At 41.2% G+C, this 26,019-nt stretch overlaps 2 protein-coding genes across 4 annotated transcripts in view; both read right to left on the bottom strand.

Annotated features, from left to right (window-relative positions):
- Window positions 1–4,966, bottom strand: part of DAPK2 (death associated protein kinase 2) — a 40,956-nt gene extending 35,990 nt beyond the window's left edge. The window contains exon 1 of one of the 2 annotated variants that reach the window (XM_039731568.1): window positions 4,897–4,966. The gene's annotated coding sequence lies outside the window, so the exon portion shown is untranslated. Of the gene's footprint in view, window positions 1–4,444; window positions 4,565–4,896 lie in introns of those variants that run through there. The other variant, XM_039731584.1, reaches the window with a different exon arrangement.
- Window positions 4,967–8,916: 3,950 nt separating this feature from the next.
- The window catches only part of TBC1D2B (TBC1 domain family member 2B), a 31,061-nt gene continuing 13,958 nt past the window's right edge, over window positions 8,917–26,019 (bottom strand). For both annotated transcript variants that reach the window (XM_039732436.1, XM_039732447.1), the window contains exons 4-13: window positions 24,433–24,590; window positions 23,254–23,480; window positions 21,523–21,915; window positions 20,139–20,249; window positions 19,015–19,208; window positions 17,569–18,063; window positions 16,361–16,478; window positions 15,473–15,658; window positions 15,013–15,134; window positions 8,917–12,515 (exon numbers count right to left, since the gene is read on the bottom strand). In XM_039732436.1, the coding sequence (XP_039588370.1) occupies window positions 12,320–12,515; window positions 15,013–15,134; window positions 15,473–15,658; window positions 16,361–16,478; window positions 17,569–18,063; window positions 19,015–19,208; window positions 20,139–20,249; window positions 21,523–21,915; window positions 23,254–23,480; window positions 24,433–24,590 (2,200 nt within the window). In that variant the 3' untranslated portion in view covers window positions 8,917–12,319. The remainder of the gene's footprint in view (window positions 12,516–15,012; window positions 15,135–15,472; window positions 15,659–16,360; window positions 16,479–17,568; window positions 18,064–19,014; window positions 19,209–20,138; window positions 20,250–21,522; window positions 21,916–23,253; window positions 23,481–24,432; window positions 24,591–26,019) is intronic.

Here is a 26,019-nt window from a genome sequence, read left to right as displayed (position 1 = left end):
GGAGTATTTCAGTTATACATCAGAACTGCAACCTGTGCTCTCTGAAGGTGTGTATCTGCATACCTCTGGGGTGACAGGCATGCTGTGGTGTGACACAACTGACCTGCACCTGGCACGTGACCCAAATACACTCATTTCTGCCATATGTCAGATCATTTCATGACACACTTGCAGGTGTCTTGGCGGAGGAGAGATGCAAGGCATTCCTCACATGCTCTCAAGAACAGCATTGCTGGAGGTCTGCACTGCACATGGAATAGCTCACGGGCCCAGAGGCTGCTGCATTTCTATTAAAACACCTGCTCAAACCCCAGTTTCAGAGCTCTGTAATGGAGACAAACGCACCTCCCTTGCCCTCTTGTGTAACAGTGTTTTAGCAATGATCTCCCTTGTTGGGCTACCCAAGGCAAACAAGAAACCACACAGGTTGTGACACTGAAGCCCAGGATAACCACCACACTAATAAAATACATTGTAGAAACCAACACTTGCATTAGTGAGCATGATGCACCGCAATGTATGTTCTTATTTTTCCACATTCTATCCTGGCTTTGTTGACATTTTCATCGTTTTTCAAAGTGAAGCCAGGTGAACTGTTCTGTTAACTCTGTTGCTCAATAATTTCCTTCCCAAAACCATGTACATGCTTGGGATGAAAATGTCTATTTTACTTTTCAATGAAAATAAGCAACTCAAATTTCACTTTGTAAGAAAATTATGAAGTGATAAATGCAAAGTGAAAAATACTTGAAGTATTCTTCAAGCAACCTTTCATAATCTCACCAAAAGACCACTGACCACTATTGCTCAGATCTTGAAACTACAGTCAATAAATGCTTCTGTCATGTTTACAAGAATGAGGACATCTCTGAGCTATTTGATCCTTACTAAGTTTATATCATATTGCTTGCTATTGTTCAAAGCAGAATTTTCTTACGTGTTGGCTGCATTCAGCCTTTACAGACTTCAAAAAAGCAAGCAAAGGACAAAGCCAAGCCTTGCTGAAAACTCAAACCTTTTGCTCACCCTGAATTTAAAATTACATTCTGAACACACACAAGTACAGAAAATGCCCAGGTAGTAAGAGATGCTGCTGAGACTTGCCCAAAGATTGTAAATCACTCAAGCTGACTACTCCCTTCATCAGAATCCATGGTTATAAAAAACATTAATGCAAACACACCTAAAAAGTCATTGTTTTCATTGCCATTCAGAAGAGCAAGTTAAAAAGATCACTTTGAGAGTGGGGAACCCACCCAAAATGCCTCTGTGAACAGTCACTTTTAATGTTTGATTGACAAGTTCACTCATTTCCCAGTATCCTCCAAAGAACACAGCTGATTCTGCAGGTGAGTAGAATCCACGCAAAAATAACCAGGAAATTCTTATCCCTTCTACTGATCTCTTAACTTACATCCATTTCTGCAGAGGTCAAAGCACTAAGTTAAATCTCCCACAAAGGACCCATTCAAGCCCAGAGCCTTGTTTTTGAAGCCTGAAGACAAAACTGCTGCACAACGTTCAGACCCTCAGTGGTCTGATGCGCTGCTGTTTCCCACGTCTGTCACTTCATGTTACCCTATCCTGCCTTCCACAGATATCTCTCCCTGGCTTTCACCCAACAGTCACACTAAGCAAATGCCCAAAATAGATCATACACTTGATGTCCCAAAGCAACTGTCATTGGCGCAGCACAAGAGGGTAAGCCAACGAAAGATAACCTTCACACACTTAAAATTCATCTGAAATAGAAGTGCCATTCACAAGCATAAATGTTACCTTTCTCTCACCTTAGGAAACTAAGGTGATCTCACTTTCAAAGACTTCTTATACTATAAGGGCTTTGTTGGACACCATTCACAAATACAGAGCACAAGTACATCAGAGCAGGAATGAGAGCCTTATTTTTTTTTTCTAGTCAGGTGGTGAGTTTTCTTATGGTGGCCAGTGAAGGCAGGCAGAATTAGAGATGGACAGACATTCATCTTGGATTCAGACAAAAAAGTTCTTCAGGATCTAAGGAAAAAGCAAGAGCCAACTTTTTTTCCTGATACACACCTTATGCTAACATTTCAGGGACATGTGCCCAAACAATACCACAATCCAGTGAGTCAGGGCCATTCCCATCACTTAAGAGCTGCACCAGAATTCATTAAACCCAGGGCAATGAAGGTATCTGCTTCAGTGAGTTTTGAATCAGACCAGAGCTTAATTGCTCAAAGGCAAACTCAGCAGAGGAGATGAGCTTCTGTGTCATTTCACAGAACACGCTACATCTATCCACCAACCATCCTACATTGGGCCCATCTCTCCTCTCCTTGTCTCTTTGCTCTGGGATTCCTCATAGTGAGCATTTTCATATGAAGGCCAGCTTCTACTCAGCATTTATATTGCTGTGCTTCCATAATTATACTCCATAGTATAGCACAGTATAAAAGCATAATACTTCATAATAAAAACATAATATTTCACCTTTATTGCTTTATCCAACTCTCCTTAACACAGGCCAAATACCACAAGGCAGCAAAACATTGCTTAACCTGTGTGAATGATTTTACTATAGACATGAACAAAGCTGTAGCTAACCTAGAAATAGGATACAGGCTCTAAGATGGCAGTTCCAGCCACTAGAAACATGTCCTCGCTCATCTCTTCACATTCTTCCTAAACTCTGCCCTAGCATAAAATAGAATCATATTTACCCTAAGAAATCAGTTTCCCACTGTGATCTAAGGCATATATTTACACACACATGTTTTTCATCAGTACAATCCCTGGGTAAAGACATTCTTATTGCAGACAGAAGGGCCTTGTTAATGCAGCTTGTGCTGTGTGTAAAGGTCATCGATCTACAGAAACCCACTCTTCTGTAGGGAGAGACAGAATCCCTCTCAAGAGCAGCAGAAGAAAGTAAGTTCTATTTCTCTTCTCTAATGAAGTTTTCCCTGCACGGGTTAAGTTATTAGCCTGTCATTACCAAATTATGTGACAATCAGTGACTGGCTTATACACGTCAAACCCATGCCAAATGTCCACCCACCAGTAAACAAGAGCAGAATACAGAAATCAGAGGTGAAAACAGGTGTTGGAGCACTTCCCTTGCCAACAGCCTTGCATTTTTTTTTCTTAGGGTTTCTTCTGTCCTAAGGAAACCAGTTTCAAGTGACTGAGGTAACAGCTGAATAATCTGACGTTTTCAAGTACATCTGACATGAGCTGTATCATTAAACCCTTTGCCAAACTCAGAACCATTCCCCTAGCATGTTTTTATATTACAAAACATTAGTTACACTAAACCAAAATCCCAAACCCATTAGAACAGACCAAAGTAAAAACCTGTACGAAATGTTTTATGATACTGAAAAATGACCAAAACCAAATCAGAATCAAAGCCAGACTGTTTTAAATTAATGATCTGGAAAATGCAAAATGAAAACAAAAAAACCAAAACAAACAAACAAAAAAAAAAAAAAACCCCAAACCTATTAAACAAATTAAAGTTATATTGTCTTTTAGTTTTGGTGTTTCATGCTAAAACTAAAAGTGTGTTTTACCCTCTGCTTTCAAATAAGCGTAGCGCAGTTCTATCAGTTTCAGCAAACCCTTATTTTCACGGAAACATTTTCCTGTCAAAAAACAAAAGTAGCCTAAAAACTCTTCTGCCAGGAAACTGGGGCAACTATTACTACCTGTGTGCCTATAAAAAACACAAAACACACTGACCACAGGAGCATTCAATCCCAGTGACACAGAATCACTGCTCCTGCCACTAACTCTCAAGGGACACCTTCTGACTTCTCAATTTAACCTGCAGTAATTACATGTGTAGCCAATGACCCAAGACTATTTCCAAGCCTCCGCTTCAAGCACACGTACAAACCACATTGGCTCCACTTCAAGCACGTGCACAAACCACATTGGCTCTGCAGCTAATTCCAGCTCCCAGCCAAGGCCAGGGATCCCAAAGCCCGGCGTGCCTGAGCGATGAGCAGGCTGAGAACACAGCCTGGCCACTCAGGGCGCAGGGGAAGCCCGCAATGCCAGGCACGCTGGCATGGCATGGCAGAGCCCTGCTCCCCGTCCCTGAGGCACCTTCAGGATCACTGCTGCACATAATTCACATCACTGCCCCAAAGACAAGGAAGACCTCGCCTCTGCGATCTCTGTTTCTTGCACTAGCAATTGAAAGGCACAGGGAAGTCTGAAACCAGCTGATGTTTCAAAAAAGGGATCAGAGATGAGCTTTGCCCTCACGCATCAAGCAGTTGAGCACTGTGACTCACATCTTCCTTCTTGACTGTCCTCTACATGCATGCAGGCCAGCCAAACCAGTCCCCTCCACCGCGCTGTGTCACTCCAGGACCCCTCGGCCCACTGGCCAGAGGAACAGGTGTAAAGAAACGCAAGTGAAGCTGCTTGAGGGAAAAGGCAGGAAGAAACTTACGGATAAACCGTGGAAGTTGAACATAGCATTTGCTGAATGTTCCCGATGGCCTCGGACAGAAACAGCGGCAGACCGAGCGGCGTGTAACACTAACAGGGGCACCTGTGGCACCGGCCCCTGCGGGACCTGCTCGGGGAGAAAGGACAGCTGCTGGCGGCGGGGATGCTGCGGGGAGCTGCCTTTGTCCCCGGCTGGCGGCTGCGGGCACACACAGAGCCAGCGCAGACACCGTGAAAAGGCCGAGGGTCCGCACCCCCCCAGCTCCGCGGGAGGGACCCGCCGCCGGCCCCGGAGCTGCCCGGCCAGAGGGGCTGCACAGCCGCGACACCTCACCGGCGGGACACGGAGCGGGAGCGCCGTGAGGGCGACTCAGCGTAAGGGACGGACCCAGAGGAACACACAGAAGGGAACCTGCGGAGGCGCCTCCAGCTGAGGAGGCAGCGCGCACTTACCGCGTCCGCCGGGCTCCCTGAGCGCGCAGGGCCGGGCCGGGCCGGGCCGGGCGGAGGAGCCGCAGGGCCCCGCCCGCCGCGGCCCGCAGGGAGGGACCCGGCTCCGCGCTCCGCCCAGGGCAGCCCGTGAGGAGAGAGCGGGCGGTGCTGGGCTGGCTGCGGGGCCGAGGGGCGATCGCTCCGGCCGCAGCAATGCTGTCCGGATGGCAGTGTGGGGCCGATGCAGCCTGCGGGGCACCCGGCACCACCACGACTGTGCCGGCCCTGCACTGCCCCTAATGGGATGCAGATACCTCAAGCTGGGCCGGTCCAAAGCTTTCCAGTCCAACACAGCTCACCCAGGCTGACTGGGAAACATTTCGTATGTAGAATCCCATTTCCTTGCTTTAGTACATACAGGATATGTGAAAGCAGTACTAAGAAAATAAGGCTGAGGAGGCCAATCCAATGAAGAGGCACTTAAGCTGTACAAGCCTTGTTTCTGTATTCTCTAGAAGCCAAAACACAAGCCTAGATTTGGTTACGGCATGGTCTGAAACTCACCATTCCCCAGTGAAATGGTCTGTTGTTTCAAGAGACCACTGTGACAAAGAACAGCTCCCAGACCTCACCCGTACAGCTCAAGCTGCATTCACATGCACCACTGTAACAAACCTCTGCCATCCTGCTTCCCACGCTGCTGTAGCCCAAGTGTTGCCTTCCAACAATGACATTGCTCATCTGTTAACTCTCCTATCATAAAGGCATCCCCAAAACCCACAAAACTAGATTTTTTCCAGCTTTGACACACAGTAATCGCAGTAAACACTCTTAGGTCTCCTTGCATTTCTTCTGGGCAAGTTAATATCCATCATTTGCTAGTGAAAAATAACGTGGGATTGTTCACACCTTCAAAATAAATTACACGTACCAGGTTGCCTTCTCTTCCAATCCTCTATGTGATGAAGGTAACACAATGGTAATAGCAAATTATCATACATAAATAAGCAGGATGTTTTCCTTCGCAGTGTGGTGTGAAGATAGCTAAATTTAAGAGTGATTTATTCTAGGCAAGTACCTAAAGGCAGTGGTTTTTATTATCACAGTTTAAAAGAAACTTAGCTTGTCCCAAGTCAAGAGGACTGAACTGTGCCCCTGATCGCCTGCCCTGGGAGTGGTGTTCACAGCTCACGAGTTCCACCCAGCTCTTCCAGCTCCAGAAGGAAAGTGGCTGCATCTGATACTACTCCACCAGGGTGGAGAACAGGAAATGGGAGCAATAGTAAATGTTTCAAAGGGCAGTGGAAGCATTCAGAACTCTCTCAAAGGGAAATAAAGATATTTAATTTCTCATCTTTAGTTCTACAATGGGATATGATCACATGGAAGTCACAACAGTCATACTACAAAATTCTCAGAGCAAGAGGGCACGAGGAAGGCCACCACTTTTGTTTGCTCCTAGCTGCAAGGAAGGGAACAAAACACCCTGAGAGGCTACAGCTGCTTTTCAAATTGCAACAAACTCTCCCTAGACCGAGAATAACCTCACTTTGAATAAAGGTTTCCAAGAGAAGCAAAGGTAGATTGAATCCCATACCTGCTGCCATGTCCACAGGGTTTGTAAGCCCAAATACAGGTTCTGCCTAAGTAGGATGTTGCTCTTTCATGCTTCTGTAGTTATTCACCCTTAAATCACTAACTCAAGACTTCTTTTTAACATCTTTGGATGAAGGTAAAAGCCTTTATGTGCATACAGGGCAAGAAAGAAAACTCAAACCTGCTGAGCAGTGTTTCAAATAGGGAACACCAGCAAACACTGTAGCCATGCATTTGCTAGCCTCCTCTAGAAGTGATAAAGTAGGAAATCCATACCTTATGGGTTCCATACGGGGAGTTCCAGGATTAAAAACCAGAACACCACCTGCATTTTTTAAAACAGGCAAACAGCAATATTCCACAGTTTAATCACAGTGCCTGAAGATATCACTGATTCTATTAATCTTAGGGGAAACTCACTGCACAACCTAGCTGGTTTGTACATACCAAAAGGACATTGCATTTGAGAGACAAAAGCAGAATGCAGCTGCTCAAGACTGGGGGAATCTTAGTTAGCCAAAGTCATCTTAATTTACCAGGCATATTCTAATATGAAATGTTAGTTACTGGATATATATATTTTTAATAACTGTGTTCTCTTAAATCACATTCAGTATACAGTCCTGAGTTTTACTTTCTAGTCTCATGGTCTGAAAAGCTGGCACTAGAGGTGGGCTTGAACTGTAGATAAATGTGCCTTTTACTGCTGATCATCACAGTGAAAATACCACTCTGCTAACTTCTGATTGAACCTTTTACCTTGTTTTCCAGGGGGGAAGTTTCCAAAGCAGGGCACACCCTTCCCTTTGCATTATCTGAGGGAGCATATTTCATGTATGGGAATTCTTAAAGCTTCAGCACTACATGGATTTCTGTTGAGGTCAAGGAGCTGCAAATAAGGAAGCTGTGTTTTGCACTTCTGAAAATGCCAGAGAAGGAACAGCTGATACGTTGTAATACCGGCAGATTCAGAGCGATCTCTGCATCCCTGAGGCAGCCCGAGCAGTGAGACTCTGCAGGTATTTGGTCTTGGTTCAGAGTAGGCCAGCTGTGCTTATACTAAGTTATGCATTTCTTAGGAACCAGGTTTTTAACATACATCATCCACGCCCACATCATTATTACAATCCCACTGAGAGAAGATGCTTCAAACTTAGTTCTAAGGAGCAAATGGGAGGCTCAGCTGTTCTTTGCAGGCCCCAGCAGCTGCTTAGGGCAATACAACCTACTCAGCCTAAACATGCCAAGTATCCAAGTGAGGACATTGCTCCCCGTGCACTCTCTCCCCAGAATTTTCTGTATATTTATCTGACTTAAAATTTTCAGTATACAGGATACAAGGTCCTTAGGCCATAGTTGTGTTCTGCCCCAACTGCTGATCTCTATCCTGTTTTGCAATCACATTTGAACAGATTTCCAGCTGTGCCAACATCTACTCCTATAACAGCTTGCCATTCTGTAGCCGAGCCAGAGGACAAGAACTGTGCACTATTCACCTCTAATATCAAAGATAGGCCTGGATATGCAATTACAGTCATGTCCTAACTCTTCTTCCTTCCTCCCTTACACTTAGCTATTAAGAAACGTATCTGAAGTAGCTGAGGTATTCCTTCTTTAAGGGTCTCAAGCAATTCCAAAATGCAAAATTTATATCTGAAAGACAGATAGTGAGACTTGATTTTCAAATTAATTGAGTATTTGGTTAAATTTTCAAAACGGCTGAAATTATTTGACTACAAAAGACTGCGCAGAACATCACTACCAAGCCTCCTAAAGAAGCTTTTGGGGTGTCAGGAGATATTATACAAGTATGTTTCCCAGAAAGTGTGCCAACTCAGAAAATTCCTGTGAACACTCATGCAAATTTTGTCTCCCCCCCATCTTCTCCCAAGAAACCAAGGACACCAATGACAAGTCTACCCAGTCAGCATCACCTGCATGCATGTCTATGGGTCACATCTTCATGCTTCAAAGCCAAATTTACATGTATGTTCCTTTATAGAGATTTTCTCACGCCTCATTATCAGACAAAAGTGCAAGCTCTACCACTGGTTTGATCTGATGACACCTGCAGACACTTCCATCTGTTATGGGAAAAAAAAAAGAAGAAGAACCAGAGCAATCTATAAAGTAATAAACAATTTATTTTTTCTTTACATCAATCTTCACAAACATCATTTATGTTTGTGATTCAAATTTCTTGTACCGCATATTGCTGATTTTTAACATGGCACTTAAGGGAACAGTCACTTAAACAGCTATACGATTTCATTAAATTAATCAACTTACCATTTCTCAGTTATGTGTCTGAACATCCAACTCTCATTCATTCATTTCTGATGTTTTATAATGAAGAAAAAAATCTTTCCCGTTTTGCTGAAATATCTTACCATGTTTACAAACACTGAAGGGAAGGGGAGACTCTCACAGAAGACACCAAAAGGGCAACAGAAAAATTCTTTTTATTGATTACACAGCTGGTAAAAAGAAGACCACCAAATAATGTGATAATACTGGATGATAACACTACCTGCAAACATGTACAGGTCAAGCTGAAATACTGTGCAGTTCTAATAACTAGAGGAGTAGTGCACCATTTTTTTGCCTATTTAAAAGAAGATAATAGATCCTTTTAAACAATTAATGAAAGGTTTCACCAGGAAGCCATGCACACATGAATAGAGATGGAGGAATATTCTGCACAATGCAACTTAGTGGTCTGGGTTACATCACATATTCTGGGAACACATGAGGAACTCTTGGCACGTTGTGTGCAAGGCCTTGAAGTTAAAATATTTTCTTGGCAGTTCTTATGTGCATGAATAGGTCAACTGCCCGCCATCTGGCTGGCATGAATGGTAAACCTTATGCATCACCTCAGAAGTTCACACACAAGCACAAACTCTTGGGTTCCATGCAGTTCAGCTTTGGCAGGCCACTGAGGCACACTGTATTTTGGCCTGGTTTCATCAGGTTGAAATACTGCCTGTGTATCCTGCATGTCCCTGATGAGTTACTACTCTCCAAGGTAACCAGATTTAAGCACCACTAGAAAACTAAGTCACACAATGACATTTGCAACAGCAAGCAAGGCAAGCTCCCCTGATGTTACATCTTATTTTTGTTCCACAGAGACTTCTAGTGGCCAGAGGTGAGAAGCCTCTGCAGTTTTTTGACCTTTTAGCTCATCACTAAATCAGTAACAAGGCTTAACAAAATGAAACCAATAGCTTGCTGGGAACTCGAGCATGACAGCATCGACTCATTTCTTATCTGCAAGCTGACAGAATACCGAGACAACACAACTTCCCCAGGATTCCTAACATTCATGGGCAACAGTCACACCATGGCAGAAGAAGCAGAGCTACTTAGCTTTACTGTACAACTGGAAACAACTTAATAGAATGAAACACAGCAACACATGCGCGCACAAACTGAACCATCAGCACAACTCTAACAGAAATGGTCCTGCAATGTTGCAGGTCGTGTTTTGTCTGCTAAAGAACTTCCCGAACCACTGCCTCAAACTTAGTTTTATCTTCACAACCCAAAAACCTCAATGGAATCAGTCTGAAAACATCTCCTGATGTCATAGGACTAGTTCATAGTGAAGACTCAAAGCCAAAAAAATGGATTGTAGAAATAGGGTAAGTACAAGTATCTAAATTCCTCACCTAAATATTTCACTTGTGGTCCTGAAAGGAAGATTTTCACCTTAACAAAAAATTCATTTAACACTTGACAACATCATTAAAACAAACATACAAACAAAAAGCCTACATTACATATTGATTTAGAGACCAGCTCTTTCAAAACCAAGACAACATAACTAGAAAATTAGAAAACCTGGTCCCATTTTTTGTATTCAAATACTGATTGTAAGTAGAAAAAGAATACAGTAAATGCAATAATATCAAAACCCTGCCCTCCAGTACACAACCAAAAGTAACTAGGGAATTAGAAAAAAATCCCTAGCTACTTCCTACCACAGACAATGTAGAGGACATTTCAGAAGACTAGTAACATACAAATCAATATGATCACATCCATTCCTTATTGGCAAGGATTTGCTGGCTAGGTAAAAATTATGTGTCATACAGGAAGCATAAATTTTATATCAAAAGTAGTCCTCTAAGTTACAACTTCACCTCTGATTAAATAGTTCCCTTCCATATAAACTAACTTATCATATGCTTACTTGGAGAAGGCTACAACTATAATATCTAAAATAATTTTTTTAGAAGTGCTGTGAAACAGAAGCAGAATTTCTCTCCGCCCACACTTAAGTTGACTAAAACAGTTACATGATTATACCCAATAAAGTTCTACTACTTCCAGAAAAGCAAAACAAAACACATAAAATACAAGCTTGATGCACTTGACTCTTCCCAATGATTGGTTTTCTGTTTTGCTAATTAACCACTTCCCCAGAGCCTGGAGATTTGCTGCCTAGTATTTGAATCATAGTTTTATCATGACACACTATAGTCAATACAACATTCTGAAAATCCAACAGTTCAAGAAAAAGCATTGTAAAAGTCTATAGAATAGCCAGCAAGAAAGAAACCCTCCTTCTCCCGAGAACCACTTATGAACACTGCTAGTCACCAAATGAAAGAAAATGGTCCCAAGTAACACTTCCACAGCAGAAACAGTATAGCTCAACACCCCAGATGTTGCTCCTTACAGCTGTCCTGCAGGAAGGGCATCCAACAATCACAGTAAAGCTGAGTACATTAGGAGAATATTGCATTTTTCTGTTGAAAAAGGATCTTCAGATCCTGGGTGCATGTTGTGACCTTTAGGTTTCATTTGATTGATTGGTAAATATTTGTATTATGAAACTAGTCACTACCACTATTGTACAATAGTTCTACAATCATGCAGAAGGAACACTGTGTTTCTTCTTAAAGAGCAAGACTTCACCTTAGGTCCTAAACAGGAAGAATGTTTAAAAGAAAAGGAAAAAAAAAACAACAAAAAAAACTCTCACAGAAACAAAAAAACATAACAAAACAACCCTTCAACAAATATGCAAAAAATTAGCTCCTAAAGCATGGTACTCCTGTGACAAGCTCCATTCTTCCATAATATCTGGAGTTTGGTTGTGACATTTTTGAACCATTGCAATCAAAATAGTGATTACAAATAAAATTGATTAAAGAGAGTTTGATTTATAAACACCTTTCCATTAATGAGAATCTTTATTGACACAGCTGCCCTGAAAAAGTAGAAATTATGTTTGCTACCACTGTTTCAGTACACACTCAACAGGCAGCAACAGAAATAGGTACTTATTTTACCTTTACTTTAGAGTACACATATTCAAGAGCTCTGTTTGGTGATCCATTGCATGACACTTCAGGAAAAGACAAAGGAATCTTCATCCCATGCTTTTCTGGTTAGCTACCTCAAGAAAGGCTGGATGGAGCAAACCTGAATCTAAGAAATATGGATGTCCTCTCACATTGAGCTTGCACTATGAAAAACATGATTACATCAAAAAAACCCTAAACTCAGAATGGCAATGAATGTAACAGAGCATGGACTTTTCTTATTGTTTCACATCCAGGCAATTAATGGTGCACTGTGGGAAAACAACTGTCAATTCAGCTGATTGACTAAACTGAGACAGATATTAAGTGCTCTACAAATGATTCCAGGAACATAAATGTAAACAGAAGTGTTTGGCCTCCATACTAAGTGGTATTTCTGAAAGTGCTGGGATTTGGAAATCTGTCCTGCATATTTCCAAAAGTTTACATTCTGTTTAACAGGATTAATAAAGTGTTTTGGAGGTTAACTCACTTTGGTCATGACCCCAAAGAACAGTTTCTATTAAGCAGTTTCAGCTATCCTCCTCATCATCACTAATAAGGTCTCTTTTTTCCACGCAGGTCTCTCGCTCGCGCAGGAAGTCCTCGCGAATGGCTTCCAGCTCTGTCAGCTCCAGGCGCACTTTCTCCAGGTGATAGGCCCTGCGGTTTCTGATCTGGCGTAAGGGAAAAGGGTTCAGGTCTCCAAAAGCAATAGCAGTCAGTTTCCTGCAAGATTACATAACAGTAGAAGACAATAATTCATATTTGGTGGGCTTTTCAACTTCATCCACATCGGCTTTTATCAATCATATGTCACATGTCTTTCACACTTCATAGGTCTCTTTCACACTTCACAGGTCTCAGATGTTATCAATATTTCAAGAAATTTCTATAAAGCATTCAGGCTTAAGGTTATTTCAATTAATGAAGTGTAATCAAATGCTCAAGAGTTCCCAAAGCCACCTGTAAACTCTGCTATAAAGATCACAGCCTTAAAATGCTGAGCAGAAGACATAAGCTTGGGTCATCAGAGCTTCCTTGGCTACACTGGATACTCGGTACATCCAGTTACCCGTACAGGTTGGATAACTTCCTCCATAGAACCCACAGCAGCTTCTTCAATCCCAAACCACTCAGCTCTCCAGTTAACCAAGATACCCTAACAATCAAGAGACCAGATAAAGCCAGGGACAACACAGACACGGACAAGATAAGACAGAACAGAGACAAGCCATAGTTTCCAACACAGTAAAAAATGCTCTGGGGGTCCTGCTGGCTGGAGCACAGAGATCTCTAGACCAGAGTCAAGCCAAACATGTCAGAGCACAATGTAAAGCACCATAGAGGATCCAGCCCCCTTCCAGAGTCACAGTGTATCATATCATCTTGCAATCCCAGCAAACCCAGCAACTGGTCAGTCGAATCAGTCCAAAACGCCTCCATCCAACTACATCATTATTGCTGATCTACACCCAAACCCATCTTTGTTTAATAAGGAAAAAAGGGGAACTGGAATATTTAATTTATTTAATTTTAATTATCACAAATAAATATTAAGAAAACTTCTTTGGACAGTTTATTTAATGGTAGGTTTGTATTTTTGAGTGATCAAGGAATGATTTCCTGCTACTTCTACACAGAAGATATTCCAGCAGCTTCTCTACCTGTGCACAACATGCCATGCCTGGGTAGAAAAATCCAGCTATGACATCCTGTAACTAGAATATAATTATGCACGTGTCTGTAGAGACCTTTCACTTACTACAGAGTTTGAACTTAGAAACTCTGTGCAGAATGACTTTAACCATTCAGAACATCCATGAATTCTATACAAATAAATATTTCTGAATTTTTTCTCTACAACAGGGTCATTTTTTGTCCATATCAAGAAAGGCCTCACTCTACATGCTTCTGTACTGCTCAAATGTTGATGATGTAAAACTTGTACAAACATGGCAGAATAAGAAAACAGGCAGCTTGAATTCTGTCTTGTTAGTCCTAGCCGGCAGATACATATTCCCTAGGTGGCACTGCACTGCTTCCACTCTTAAAACCCCAAAAGGCAGACTTACAGATCAGCACAGAGCATATTTATATTGCAAATATCTTTGATATACTGAATTCTGTCGTTCTGTCCTCACTTGAACTCCCCATCCCCCAATGATCCCTAATTAGTTCATTTTGTTAACACCAAACTCAGCAGTTTTAGACATCTTTAAAATGGGTTATTTCAGCACCAGAAAGTTCAGACAGTAGAATCAAGACATAATTTCCACAAGTGGAAAAGGAATAGAAAGCCAAATCTTCACCTCTGATTAAATATCAACATTTTATTTGGATTAGGTAAGAACAAAAAAATTTAATTTTTTTCTCTCTGTATCAATCCCAGCAATCCCTTTCAAACACTTATTCAGCTTTAACTTCTCTCCAGTCAAAACTGAAACACAAGAAGTAAAAATAATAGAGCTCTTGCAGCAGGAGTCAAAGTGTAAGCCTCAATTTTTGTGGAGTTTATCACATTAAAAAAAATCTCAGATTTCAATACAGTTTTTTTCTCTAAATTGAAAATTAGTGAACTTCAAATGATGTGCAAAACATTTTCAGACATTAAACCAATCCCAGTATGACTTTTCTTTTTAAGATTAACCTACTGCTCTACAGTCTTGAGACCAGGAATCTAAAAACACTCGACACTAATTTACAAACTGTAAGTCCTATGCAAGGACTGAAGCCAAGAAAAGTATCTAATTTGTACTTATTCTCTGCTTCCAAGTATGTCTTAAAACCAGCTGGAACTATGTGTAAGGAGCCTGTGCATTAACCATGCATAAGAGATTTAAGCTCTGGGGGACAGGGCTCACATCTTTAATGCTTGAGCCAGGATGTATTTTCGATTGATCATAAAACATTTTAGTAACAAGTTACATCTGCAGTGCAGAGGGAAACTTCACCTATGGTTGAAATTCTGACGTGTTGCTACCATGACATAACACCTAAACAAGGTAATCTCCTTCACAAGCAAAAATTACTATTTAAGCCTCCATTATTTCTGATTTGTCTCTACTAGATAAAAGTGCTCATGACAAATCCTAGCAGTTGGTTGCATCTCTAGTTGCTTTATATATGAATTAGGATCTAGATGAAAACAACCAAAGCCACAAGACAGACATCTCCCATGGCCCACTACAAGTCCCTCAGTGCCACCCCAGTGTGAGTTACCCACCTGGCATCAAGGATGGTGCGTGTGAAATAGCGAAGGTACTTGAAAATAGACATTGAATCTTGCAGCTTTAAGATTTCCTCTTCTTTGTACTTAAACAGTGCCAGGGCAAATCGGAATATTACCTGATAAAAATACATATAATATTTGGTATTTTTTAAGTACAGAATATACTGAGTTTCATGACCATCTTTATAAACCCCCAACAAGAGTTCCTTATGCACAGGCTGCACTTAAGCCCTTCAGTCACATTTCTATCTCCCTTCCCTGCCCCAGCCCCTACTTCCAAAAGCTGGAAAATGTTTTGAATGGTTATGCACAGTTCCTCCTTTGTTTTTTTCCTAGATGTCATTTTAACTAACAGGAGTTTTGCAAAGCAACCTTATTTTAGTCTTGCACTCAGTAACACCACAGTACTTTGTTATCAGGTAACAAATGAACAAACTCAGCCCATTAGGTTCACCTTTGGTCCCTCATAGAGGAAGGAGTCCCAGATTTTGAAAAGGATGTCACTAACCACGCTGTCCACAAAAACCACAAGAAACCAGTTGAAAGTGATGAGAGTATAATCAACCTTATATTGTTCAAAATGAGCATGTAATCGTGGAAGCTTCTCACTCAATAAATCCTTAAATACTCGCTGATCAACCTAAAGGGATGACAAATAGAGTGTTATTGTTCCAGTTTTCCAGCACATCATTCACAGGAAGGCTATTACCAGTCTGTAAGTGCAAGTCTTTCCAGAGGTAACCAGGAAACCCAGGATTGTGTAGCTCGCACCTCCAAGCTAGATGCACCCAAAGCACACACAGCAACCCCACTGCAGATTGCCCTTGTCTGATTCTCAACCCAGCCCCGGTCTCACAAGGCTCCTCCAACATAGGTGGGGTGTTTCTAATACTGTTCACCAGTGCTGCATTGGTGCAGGAGCACAGGAGCAGAGAGAATGCTGGGCAAACACTTGGCTGGAGAAGGAAGCCTGGACCAGAGCATCACCTGGAAGCAGGAATGCTACAGCAGCTACTGCCCACAGCACTGCAAATGCATTCTCACCCTGCCCTCCCCCAGAGCCCCGCATCACCATTCCCCCAAACGTGAGAAAAGGAACGATAACCCAGCTCAGGGTTGTGAAGCTATCAATGAGAAGGGGGGTTAAGGACTCCAAGCAGGACACTGAACGACTATCTCACTGTTACAGTCCTTGTCCAAACAAGGGTCCTTGTGCTTGGAACCCACCCCTGTCAACTCCACTCCCATGCCCTTCCAAAGAGGCCTATCAGACAGCTGCAGAGGAAAGCTGTTGACTGGCTGCAGTTTACAGGACCAGGCTTTATCCCAGCAGAGCACATACCTGGGATCCCAGCAGTGTCTTAGTATAATAATCACGAGGCATAAAAACTTCCACTATTGTTACCAGACACCAAAAAGCATCTTCCTGTTCCAAGTACAGAAGTGCAATTGCTACCAACCTGAAAACAGAGTTTATTTGGAGGAGAAGGTTATTAAAGATACAAACTATAGTAAGAATCATTAAAGTATTTTTTTCTGTTCAGCAGAGGTAAATGTATTAACAGCTGAGCACTGAACAGCAAAACTTGATGAATTTTAAGATGGGGCAAAGCCATGCCTTCTCAGCCACACCAAGTATTTGTATTCAGCTAAATAAGAAAACAGAAAAAGGCAAAAACTTGCTCTAAGAATTTCTTGAAGTGTTGATGTTGCCAATTTTAAGAGCTCTCTAAACACAGAGTCTAGTTTAGAAAGGAGATGTTTATTCTAAGGGTGTTAGGTGGAGGTTTCCACATTACTACTACTGCTACCACCACCTCACCACCTCTACTACATGACTCACTGCTTCTATTCTACTACTTCTTCAGTGCTCTTTCAAAAGACAAAGCTGCTCTAAGCCCAAAAGCCTTTGCTAGTACATAAAATAGTGCACAAGTGGACATCTCTAGCATTACATCACGGGGATGAGACAGGGTGTTAGACCAACACACCTGCTTCAAGTAGCACCTTCATTTACTACAGATCTCCAAGTAGCAAAGCTATTCTAGCAAAGGCCAACTGCAATGAATCAGAATTTTTCTTAGCATTGTAACACAAGAATCCCCTTTAAATTCTGCAATTCTGATTGAAGACATCTGTGGAAAATGCTGAAATGTATTGCCTTAACAATATGAAAAAAAGCTTTCAAGCATTTTTTTCTGCTTGCTTTAAAAGAAGAAAAAAACTTAGCAAATTCTTGCACAAAAAAGCAGCATAATCCCCTACAACTGACATGAAGTCAATGTAAAACTACATTTGAGTAGCTCATTTCTTAAGAGTTAATTCCAGTTCCAGTTTTGATGCCAAGTTGATTTTACAAAACTTATTATCCAAGTCAACTGCTTTTTCCGTTGGTTTAAAAAATGTGACAGCAATTTGTTTATTAAAAATTATGAGCATACAACCCATAAGGCAAACTGTTGTTCGAAACCATGTTGCTATACATGGGATTTGAAAGGCTCACTAAGTATTTCACTGCATACTTACTAACCAAGATAAGCAAAATCTTACCTGTTGAGCCCTTGGCAATATCCTATATCAGGATTTCTCCAGGAAAATGCCAGCAGCACATTTCGCAGCTTCTGGATCCCTTCAGACGTTGGGGAGGAGTAATGTTTGTTGTTTGGTAAAGTCCTCAAGAGATCCAACTCAATCTGTTTAGATGCGGGATTTGGTTTTTCCAGAGCTTTTTGAAGCAAGATTTGGAAGTAGCCAGGTACTGCACTGTCCTTGAACTTTTTAACATGGAGATTGACACACCATTTCCACATCTTGGAACGGTGCTCATGCGGAATTCCAGACCGAATAAGGTTCTTCAGCTCCACACAGCGCATCATCTCTCTATTCATTGTGCTTGCAAGATAGTTTTCCCATTTCACTCCTGTGGAGATCTCTCGATTTTCACTAAGTGAAAGTGATCTCAAGTCCAAAGCTCGTGATTTTGCTACTAGTTTCTCCTCATCATCATCCTCTGGGATAGTCTGAAAACCATATATATCATATTCACTGTAATGGAGGGAAGAAAAAAGGTTTTAAAAATATGATCAGTAGCCCTGAAGCTCTCAAGTTCCCACCATAAAATTACTTCACAACCACTCTCCATAGCTCTCAAGTTCCTCTTATTACACATTTTTCTGAAGTATATTCAACAATTACTTGTACAATTCCATATACAAAAGACTTGGTGCCCATGTTCCTGTATATATTACTACACAAACTAAGCAATTTATTTAACAACATGGTCAAGTTGGAAGGTACCCATCTCCTCAGCAGCTCCCCTTCAGCAGCTGTACGGCAATACCTTTGTCTAAGTTTGATATTTATCTCAATTAATGAATAAATGTGTCAGTGAAACTTCCCAGTGGGACCATTTCTCACACTCCCAGGCAGCCACACTCCCAACAGAGACTGTCACTGCTGGGGCCAAAGCCCCCCCAACAGTTCCTGCTCAGCTCCTGCACAACCCACACTCACAGCCCAGCCAGGTTTCCTTACAGCTTCCCTCGGCAGAGTCTCAGGCTCCATAAAACACTTCATCCAAGGCACACAGACGCAGCCTGGGCTGTGCCACAGTGCCAGGAAGCACCCTCAACAAAGGAATCCCGGGGCTTTTAGCTCCTCACAGTCCAAGTCTTCACAGCCCTCCTGCTGCCGAGTCCTCGCTGCGTCTCCCAGCGTTCCTCATCTGGCTGGTGCCACCAGGCCTCATGGCCCCTTATCCTCCAGATTAGACCACCCAGAGTTCAATCTGCATCCTGACCTGCACCACATGTCTTCCCCAAGGCAATGTTTTTATACAGCCAAAAGGATTTCATGACAACTTCATGACAATTAATGAAGGGAAATACAATAAATAACCCAAACCTGCAAATACCTTCTCACTGTCTGTTTTCCAGTGTTATAATAGAGCCCACTGGCCAAGACACACACATATTTAATTTAACAGGACCAAACTACCTGACCAGGTGGGGTTTGAAAAATGCTTGTTCTGGTTGTTCACTAGGTTCTGCTTTCAAGGCATCTTCCAGTAACTGTGTGATAACCTCACGAGCAGGACTTTGATCCTCAGAACAAACGGGAGTTTTCATTTCTTGAAGCAAGATCAAGTATTTACTTTCAATCTGGCAGAGTTTGGCTTCTAAGCTGGTATACTGCAAAAAACAATACATGATACAAATCTTCAGACACTTACTTTGTACTACACTTCTTTTAAAACCTGGCTCAATGCTATTCTATTGGTTTATGCTGCTTAGAAACATCTAAGTCAAGAACAGCCAGCTTAACTTTCCCATTTTTGTAAACATAAGGCAGCCTAGTGGACCAGATGTTTTCCACCACATGTATTTTTGCATGTGGAAATTCTGAGCAAACCTTAATTATCAATGCATTGTATGAAATACCTTAAAAGAACAAAATGGTTGCATTGTAGCAGCTGTAGTCTGTGCATGTTTGAACAAGGACAACTTAAGTGGCATATGAGTTAGGTAATAGCATGTAAGAATTGTAGACACACACCTCTGTGCCAAAAATACAGCATTTAAGCCTGGCCACTGAATGCATGCTTTTCAAACAACTAAAAGCAAAGCCTACCGAACCAGCTACAGGTATCTAACCTTAGTTACAGATGAGTGCATTTTCCCTAACCCCAAGCACTGGAAATCTTTATTATCTCCCTGCAACATCTCTACACTCAAATTCATCCAGACAGAAATTACATTCACCATACCATAGTCATCCTTTGTGTTCAGGAGAAAGCTTGATAGTGACCTATAAGTCCTTACACATCCTGTCACTGACCTTTAAAAAAAATCATTACAGCCTTAATTCTGAGGAAACAATGTTTTCAGACATGCACATGCCTTTGTTCATAAGTTATCAAAATGTTCCACCGGGTCACACAATTTTAAAAGCAATTACTTCTTTCAAGAACCTATTCAGAAAGATTGGTCTGTAAGGACTGAGAGGGCTTTTTTTTTTAAGCTATCATATTTAATACACTTAAATGGCTCCATTTCCTGGGTAGATTTACGGCTAAAGTATGGAAAACTGCTTTAGACATTGCCAAGTGAGAACATACTGACCTTTGCCTGCCATTCTCTCTCTCTTGCTTCTGCATTTCTTCGTAGAGTAGAAAGTTCTAAAATCTCCTTATTTAAAAATTTATTCTGGGTCTTATAACCCTGAAGATTGTCCTGTTGATAAAAAAAAACCCCAAAGTGGATTATGCCTGTCAGATAAAAATCACCTTAGAGCATAGAAACAGCAGCTACTAATAGGATATTAATTACAAATATCAGGCACAAATCAAGTATTATTTTTTGATTTCATGTAAATGAAATGCACATGCCAAATATGAGCACAGGGTGGTGCTGTGCCTCACCTGCATCCTCCCAGTGCTCCACTGCCTCCAGAAGGCAGCTGGCTGCTGTCAGGGAACAGGCAGGGAGAACAGGCACATGTAGGTTGAGCTCATCCCAGAGGCCACAGCAACACAAAGCAGGGGGGATGAATGCCCCTTGGGTTTTCACCACCCTCACCAGCCCTCATTAACAGTACAAGTTTCATCTCTGCCTCCGTATGGAAAGATAAATCCTTAGCAATGACCTTCCCCGCCCAATCCACTCAGATCCTGGCTACAAACACTGCCTCTGAAAGCTGAGCCTGTGAGATGAGGCTGGTACCCTCCCAGCAACCACAGGACTCTCACACTCCCCAGCATCTACGAGCTCTGACTGCTTTCTGCCAAGACCACTGACTTCCGGTTTCAACTTCATTTATTAAAACTTACCTGGCTCACATGTAAGACAGAAAATTATATAAGTTTAAGTATATTTTAAGTAACTTATTTATATTCCAAATTCTTTGGAATGTTAATCAATTTGAAATACAACATTTATCCAAAGGCAAGAAAGCCTGTTTTGAGCAAAGTGGATAACTTCAGTAACTCCATTAAGAACTTGTGACACATTCAGAGAGGTATGTTACAGAATAAAAATAAAGTATTAGTAAGAGCTGTAGCAGTTTTAGTAAAACAGGTTCTTATACTCCTCCCTCTTTTTTTGTCTCTTCAGAGCTTCCTTTTGCTTTTCCACATGCTCTTTGCTGCCTCACTTTAAAATAAAAAACAACCAAAGCAAGCTTTCTGTTTGTATTCTCCATGCTTGTATTTTCCTCTTACCCTTAATCCTTCCTGCTCCTTTGATTATTTCTTACATCTCTTCTGCTCCACACCAATGATTAATTTACTGAAAGTATAGCCCTGCACTAGAGATGGCCCAAAGGAAGAAAGTTCTGGTTATATTGTCACACAACAGCTCCAAGTGGAGGTTCCAAGCTGAGAAGGCCTCCGTTGATGAGTGTGCTGGGGAACGGTTATAGTGATCTCAAACAGAACAGCAGACTAAAAAGTGCTTTTACAGAGAGAAGAAATTCCCATATGCATCAAGACAGAGACAGTGCTCTTACTTTTAGTCTGTCCAGTTCCTGCAGTTCCTTATTAGTACAGGTGGCTGTGGGGGAATTTATTGCTCCACTTTGAGAGGATGCGCTTTCCTCACATTCGCTGAGTTGTCGAGAGAGTTTCATGATGACTTCATCTTTAGCTTGAATAGTTTCCATCAACATTCCCAGCCGTTCATTGAGTTCTCCAACTTTACACTTCAGATTCTTGACTTCCTGCTGGAGACTATCTTTTTCCAGATTTAACTTTTCAAGTTGATTATTGAGGCCCAAAATCTGGTCATCTTTTTGGTGCAACAGCTCTAAGGTATCTTTGGGAACCCCCTCACAAAGGTGGCTTGCAAAGTATTTGTCATATTGGGAAGATCGGACTGTTTGCTGCAGAAGTCGAACAAGTTCCTGGGAATTAAAAAACAGCAGCAAAAAAAAACTGATGAAATTTTAAGTTTCTAAATTTTATAGTTTAAATAAAATTTCTGCAATGGGCTAAGACCTCATGCTGGTGTTTTAAAGAGAAAAGGAAATACTTTACTACATGATTTCTTGCAGGCTAACACCTTACAATGACTGGCCTACATAGATGGCTTCAGTGTCCTTCACTGAGCTAAGGATCCTGCCTGAAATGGCTGCAACAGGTTAAGGAAAAGGAGTGGACAGCTGAGGCCCAGCAGTTACTTGGAAGCTGAAAAAAGCCTTGCTTGCAAGCAAGGCATCCTGTTGTAGGGTGAAAAGGAAGAGGCTTAAGCCCAAAAAGTTAACAGGAAATCGTTACAGAATGGAAAAAGCAAAGGTAACTAAGAGCTCTCTTCTCTAACGGATGCGGAGAAAATAAAAGGAGGTAAAAAACAAACACTGCTTTGTCAAAAAGGAAGTCTATGAAAGGCTGTTTAGAAAATCTTGCCACCGAAATGACCACCTAAGACATATTTCTTTTTATAAAAACAGAAGTAGCTGTGAACGCAGTGTTGCACTAGACCAATGGGATTTCCCACAGCAGCAGGCTCAGAAGCTCAAACGTACTCCTAGGAAAGATAATGCCCAAAATGAGTATAAATATGGGGCTCAGACTGACTCCTTCTTTGGTTTCCCTTTGATCACCTCACACAAAGGAAAATACAAATAGCAGAAGCAGCAGCTCCATATAATATTTAAAACATTTTTCTTCTTAAAATGAGTAGAAGCTTTTTTCGATAAAACCAAGGTGTTGAATAAATTGGAGTTATGAGGGCACACAAGCATGACCACCACGTGAGTGCAGTCTATATACACACATTATGGTTAGGCCTATCTTAGAAAACCCCTCCTGAGGAGAGAAAGAAGCCAGGTCTATTTCCCACCAACTGCACTAGCACTAAAAGAATCAAAAAACAAACAAAGAGAATCTGAAAGGAGAAGTTCCCAAAATATTTTATGTACATACAGAAAAAGAAGCTATGGCTATTAGCCAGGATCCTGGCAGACACCAAACAAATTAACTTCAGAGAACAAGGAAGACAGATAAACCAATTCAATGAACAGTGTGCAAATTGAAGTTTTATTCAGGGCTCTTAACTTCAATAGATGTAAAAGATGGTCCTTCTTGTTTCATGACTTTTTGTACACAAAGGTTTGTTTAGAACCCTCATTTTATAAACAACCAACCAGGTCTTAACACAGTGAGATGGCCAGAAAGGTTAAATTCACAATCACCTGCCAGACCAATTTGCTTTTGTGCACTCTGCCTGAAGGTTTAATTACCTTTTGGCTCAAAAGATCTTTCTTCAGCTTCTCCAACTCTTCCTGCTGGCTTTGATACTTCAGTTGTAGTTCAGAGACCAGTCTGTTCCCATTGCCAGAATACCATTCTGTTGGGGAAGAGTCGGTGCTGTTCCGGTTTTTGCTTGATCCAATCATATCTTTCAACGGGCGCCTTGCTTTGTGTGGAATGCGGCCAAAATCAAATGGAAAAGCTGAACTAGTCAATCCTGCATAAAACAATTTCTTCTAGTTCGGTTCACTTAGCAAAAAGGCATTTCAAAGCATTCAGATTTCCTTAAAAAATATACTCATTAACATTGAGCAGCTTTCAAACCGCTCAATACAATACTGTTAAACATGCCTCATTTTCCAAGTTGCTTTCTTTGGTGGGAAAAAAAAAAGTTCAAATCTTCTCCCCTCCCAGATAAAAGACTTGGCTCATAAATTAACACTTTCCATGTAAGACATGAAGAGAATTTTACAATTCATTACAGAAAATAAAAGGTATCTGTAACCATGGCAAAGTAAATTTCCCTTCAAATAATCACAGCAAAACCACATCTGATATCACAGCCTAATTCTCCTACAAGAGGATTCAATGTAAGGTTTCACCTCCACATACAGGGTGCTTTCTAACAGATTAAGTCACTTGGATATCACCTAAGGTGCTCTTAAAGAGATATAAAAACATCTTGACAAGGTTATTCCAGACACTGGTCGAATCTGAGAACCAGTTACAACATACACATGAGCTGCTGCCTCATGTCCATCCCTGCTTCGGCCCCATTTCAGAAGCAAGCCAAGATAACAAGTACATACACAGAGTCTAAAGGCAATTCTGCTTCAGTGGGTGACACTCAAGTGAGTAATTGCAGACATTAGCATTTCCCTTCGCCTTGTTACTTTGCAATTCATGTGACAAAATGAACCATGTAGCATGCTCAGGAAACCCAAACCAGTGGATAATAAGGCTTTCTCTTTATTCTCTTGTATTTGAACATCAGAGGACCCCAAACACAACCTAAGAAATTGATTTTTTAAAAAATAGTTTACAGAGCTCTGGATGTGGTTTGTGAAGAAAAAGATAAGCTTCCACTTATCTTCTAGAGAGAGACATAACAAGGTACTTTATGCTAAACAAGGTAAGGCATGTGACCTCCCTCCTTCCTCCACTTCTACCTTTACTTCCTTCTGCCAGGTGTTTCCTTTTTTCTTCCAGAGCCATTGAATCCTCCAAGTCTTTTGGGGTTGGATCCAGCAGTTCCCACTCCTCAGTGGTATAAAATACACTCCTGCGATTTTCGTTACTTCCTTTTCTTAAGGAGGACATGGAATTTCTGTGTAAAAAGCAGCAGGAAAAAGTGACAAATATTTCTCCATTTTGCATTATTTTTATAAGGGGCTTTTCACAGTTAAAACAGTGCAAACTAAAAATAAGCTAAAAACACAGACAAAACCAATACCAATAAATAAAAGCTCAAAGAAAATAAAACATATGCTACCAAAGAGCACTTGCAATCAACAGCTAAATTCAAGAACAGAAGAATTATTTTACTTTAATGCCATGGTCTTTTGAATCCCCCTGTTTTAGCTTTGTTTCTGCAGTGGGCAAGTACAAAACAAAGTTAGGATTTACAAGCAGCATCTCTTTATTGATCAGTTGTAGTTTAGAATTTTAGGGTAACTGCCAAGCATTAAACTGAACAGCATGCAGTCAAAACACATATATGTTATAGCTCCATACTGGGAATTAACAGAAAACTTGGGATCATCCAAGAGACCTGCTGCAGTTGAAATGCTGATGACAAGACTCCTTTGCAGTTTTTCTTTTCTACGGTGGAACATGGCCAACTATCTGCAAGAACATTTCAGGGCAGCCTCTGAATGCCAGCCAGATAATTCTATAGGAGAACAATACATTTCCCAGCAGGATGAGATTACCTGACCCAGCTCCCCCACAACCATCACTCACTCAGGAAATGTCAACTCTTACATCCATGAGTATTAACATAGCACAGTATTGCAAAGACTTTGTTCAACTACATAAGGACATTCCAAATCAACCCATATGAACCAGTTTAATATTTTAGGCATAAAACTGAAATATATTTAGTGTCTCAGCATTTTCCACACAGTCTGTGTAAGCTCACTAAGACGCTTTCACTCAATCATCCACATTCTCTCTTTAAAACTTAAGCAGAAAATAACCCATATTACACTTTCAAGATCATTTGATGATCCAAGTCAGTCTTTCAGCTTCACAAGAGATTTAACATTTTATCAACATGAACTCTAAGCCAATCATAAAGTGGTGGACAACTTTTATAATCTGATTAATTAATAAATATTTACAATTTAAAAATAATCCTAATGGTTATTAATAAAACTATTTCAGCAATCGATTTACAAACTTGGCAAAGACTCATTTATGCTACAGATTTAATTTTCTTCCAGAAAGAATCATAATTCCTGTTGAGAGCAAGAAGCTTAATTTCTTTATTCAGATGTTCCACACAAATTAAGTAGATCAAACTGGGCAATGATGGATTGGACACCCAATACAGTGAGTGTCTCGGGAAGGGCCCCCTAGCATCTCTACACCTCTTCTCCAAATGGTGGCTGATCTCTAACCAGGCAACTGCAAACCCCACATTCCCTCTTCTGTTCTCTGTGCCTGTTCTGCACTCACTCGGCCTCAACATTTAAAAGCCTGAACACCACCTTCTAGTTCTTTAAAGAACTGCTGTTAGGCCCATGAAAAATCAT

The sequence above is a fragment of the Passer montanus genome, unplaced genomic scaffold (assembly GCF_014805655.1).
Source record: "Passer montanus isolate IOZ18808 unplaced genomic scaffold, ASM1480565v1 scaffold111, whole genome shotgun sequence".
NCBI classification, from domain to species: Eukaryota; Metazoa; Chordata; class Aves; order Passeriformes; family Passeridae; genus Passer; species Passer montanus.
This window is presented reverse-complemented; position numbering and strand designations above follow the sequence as displayed.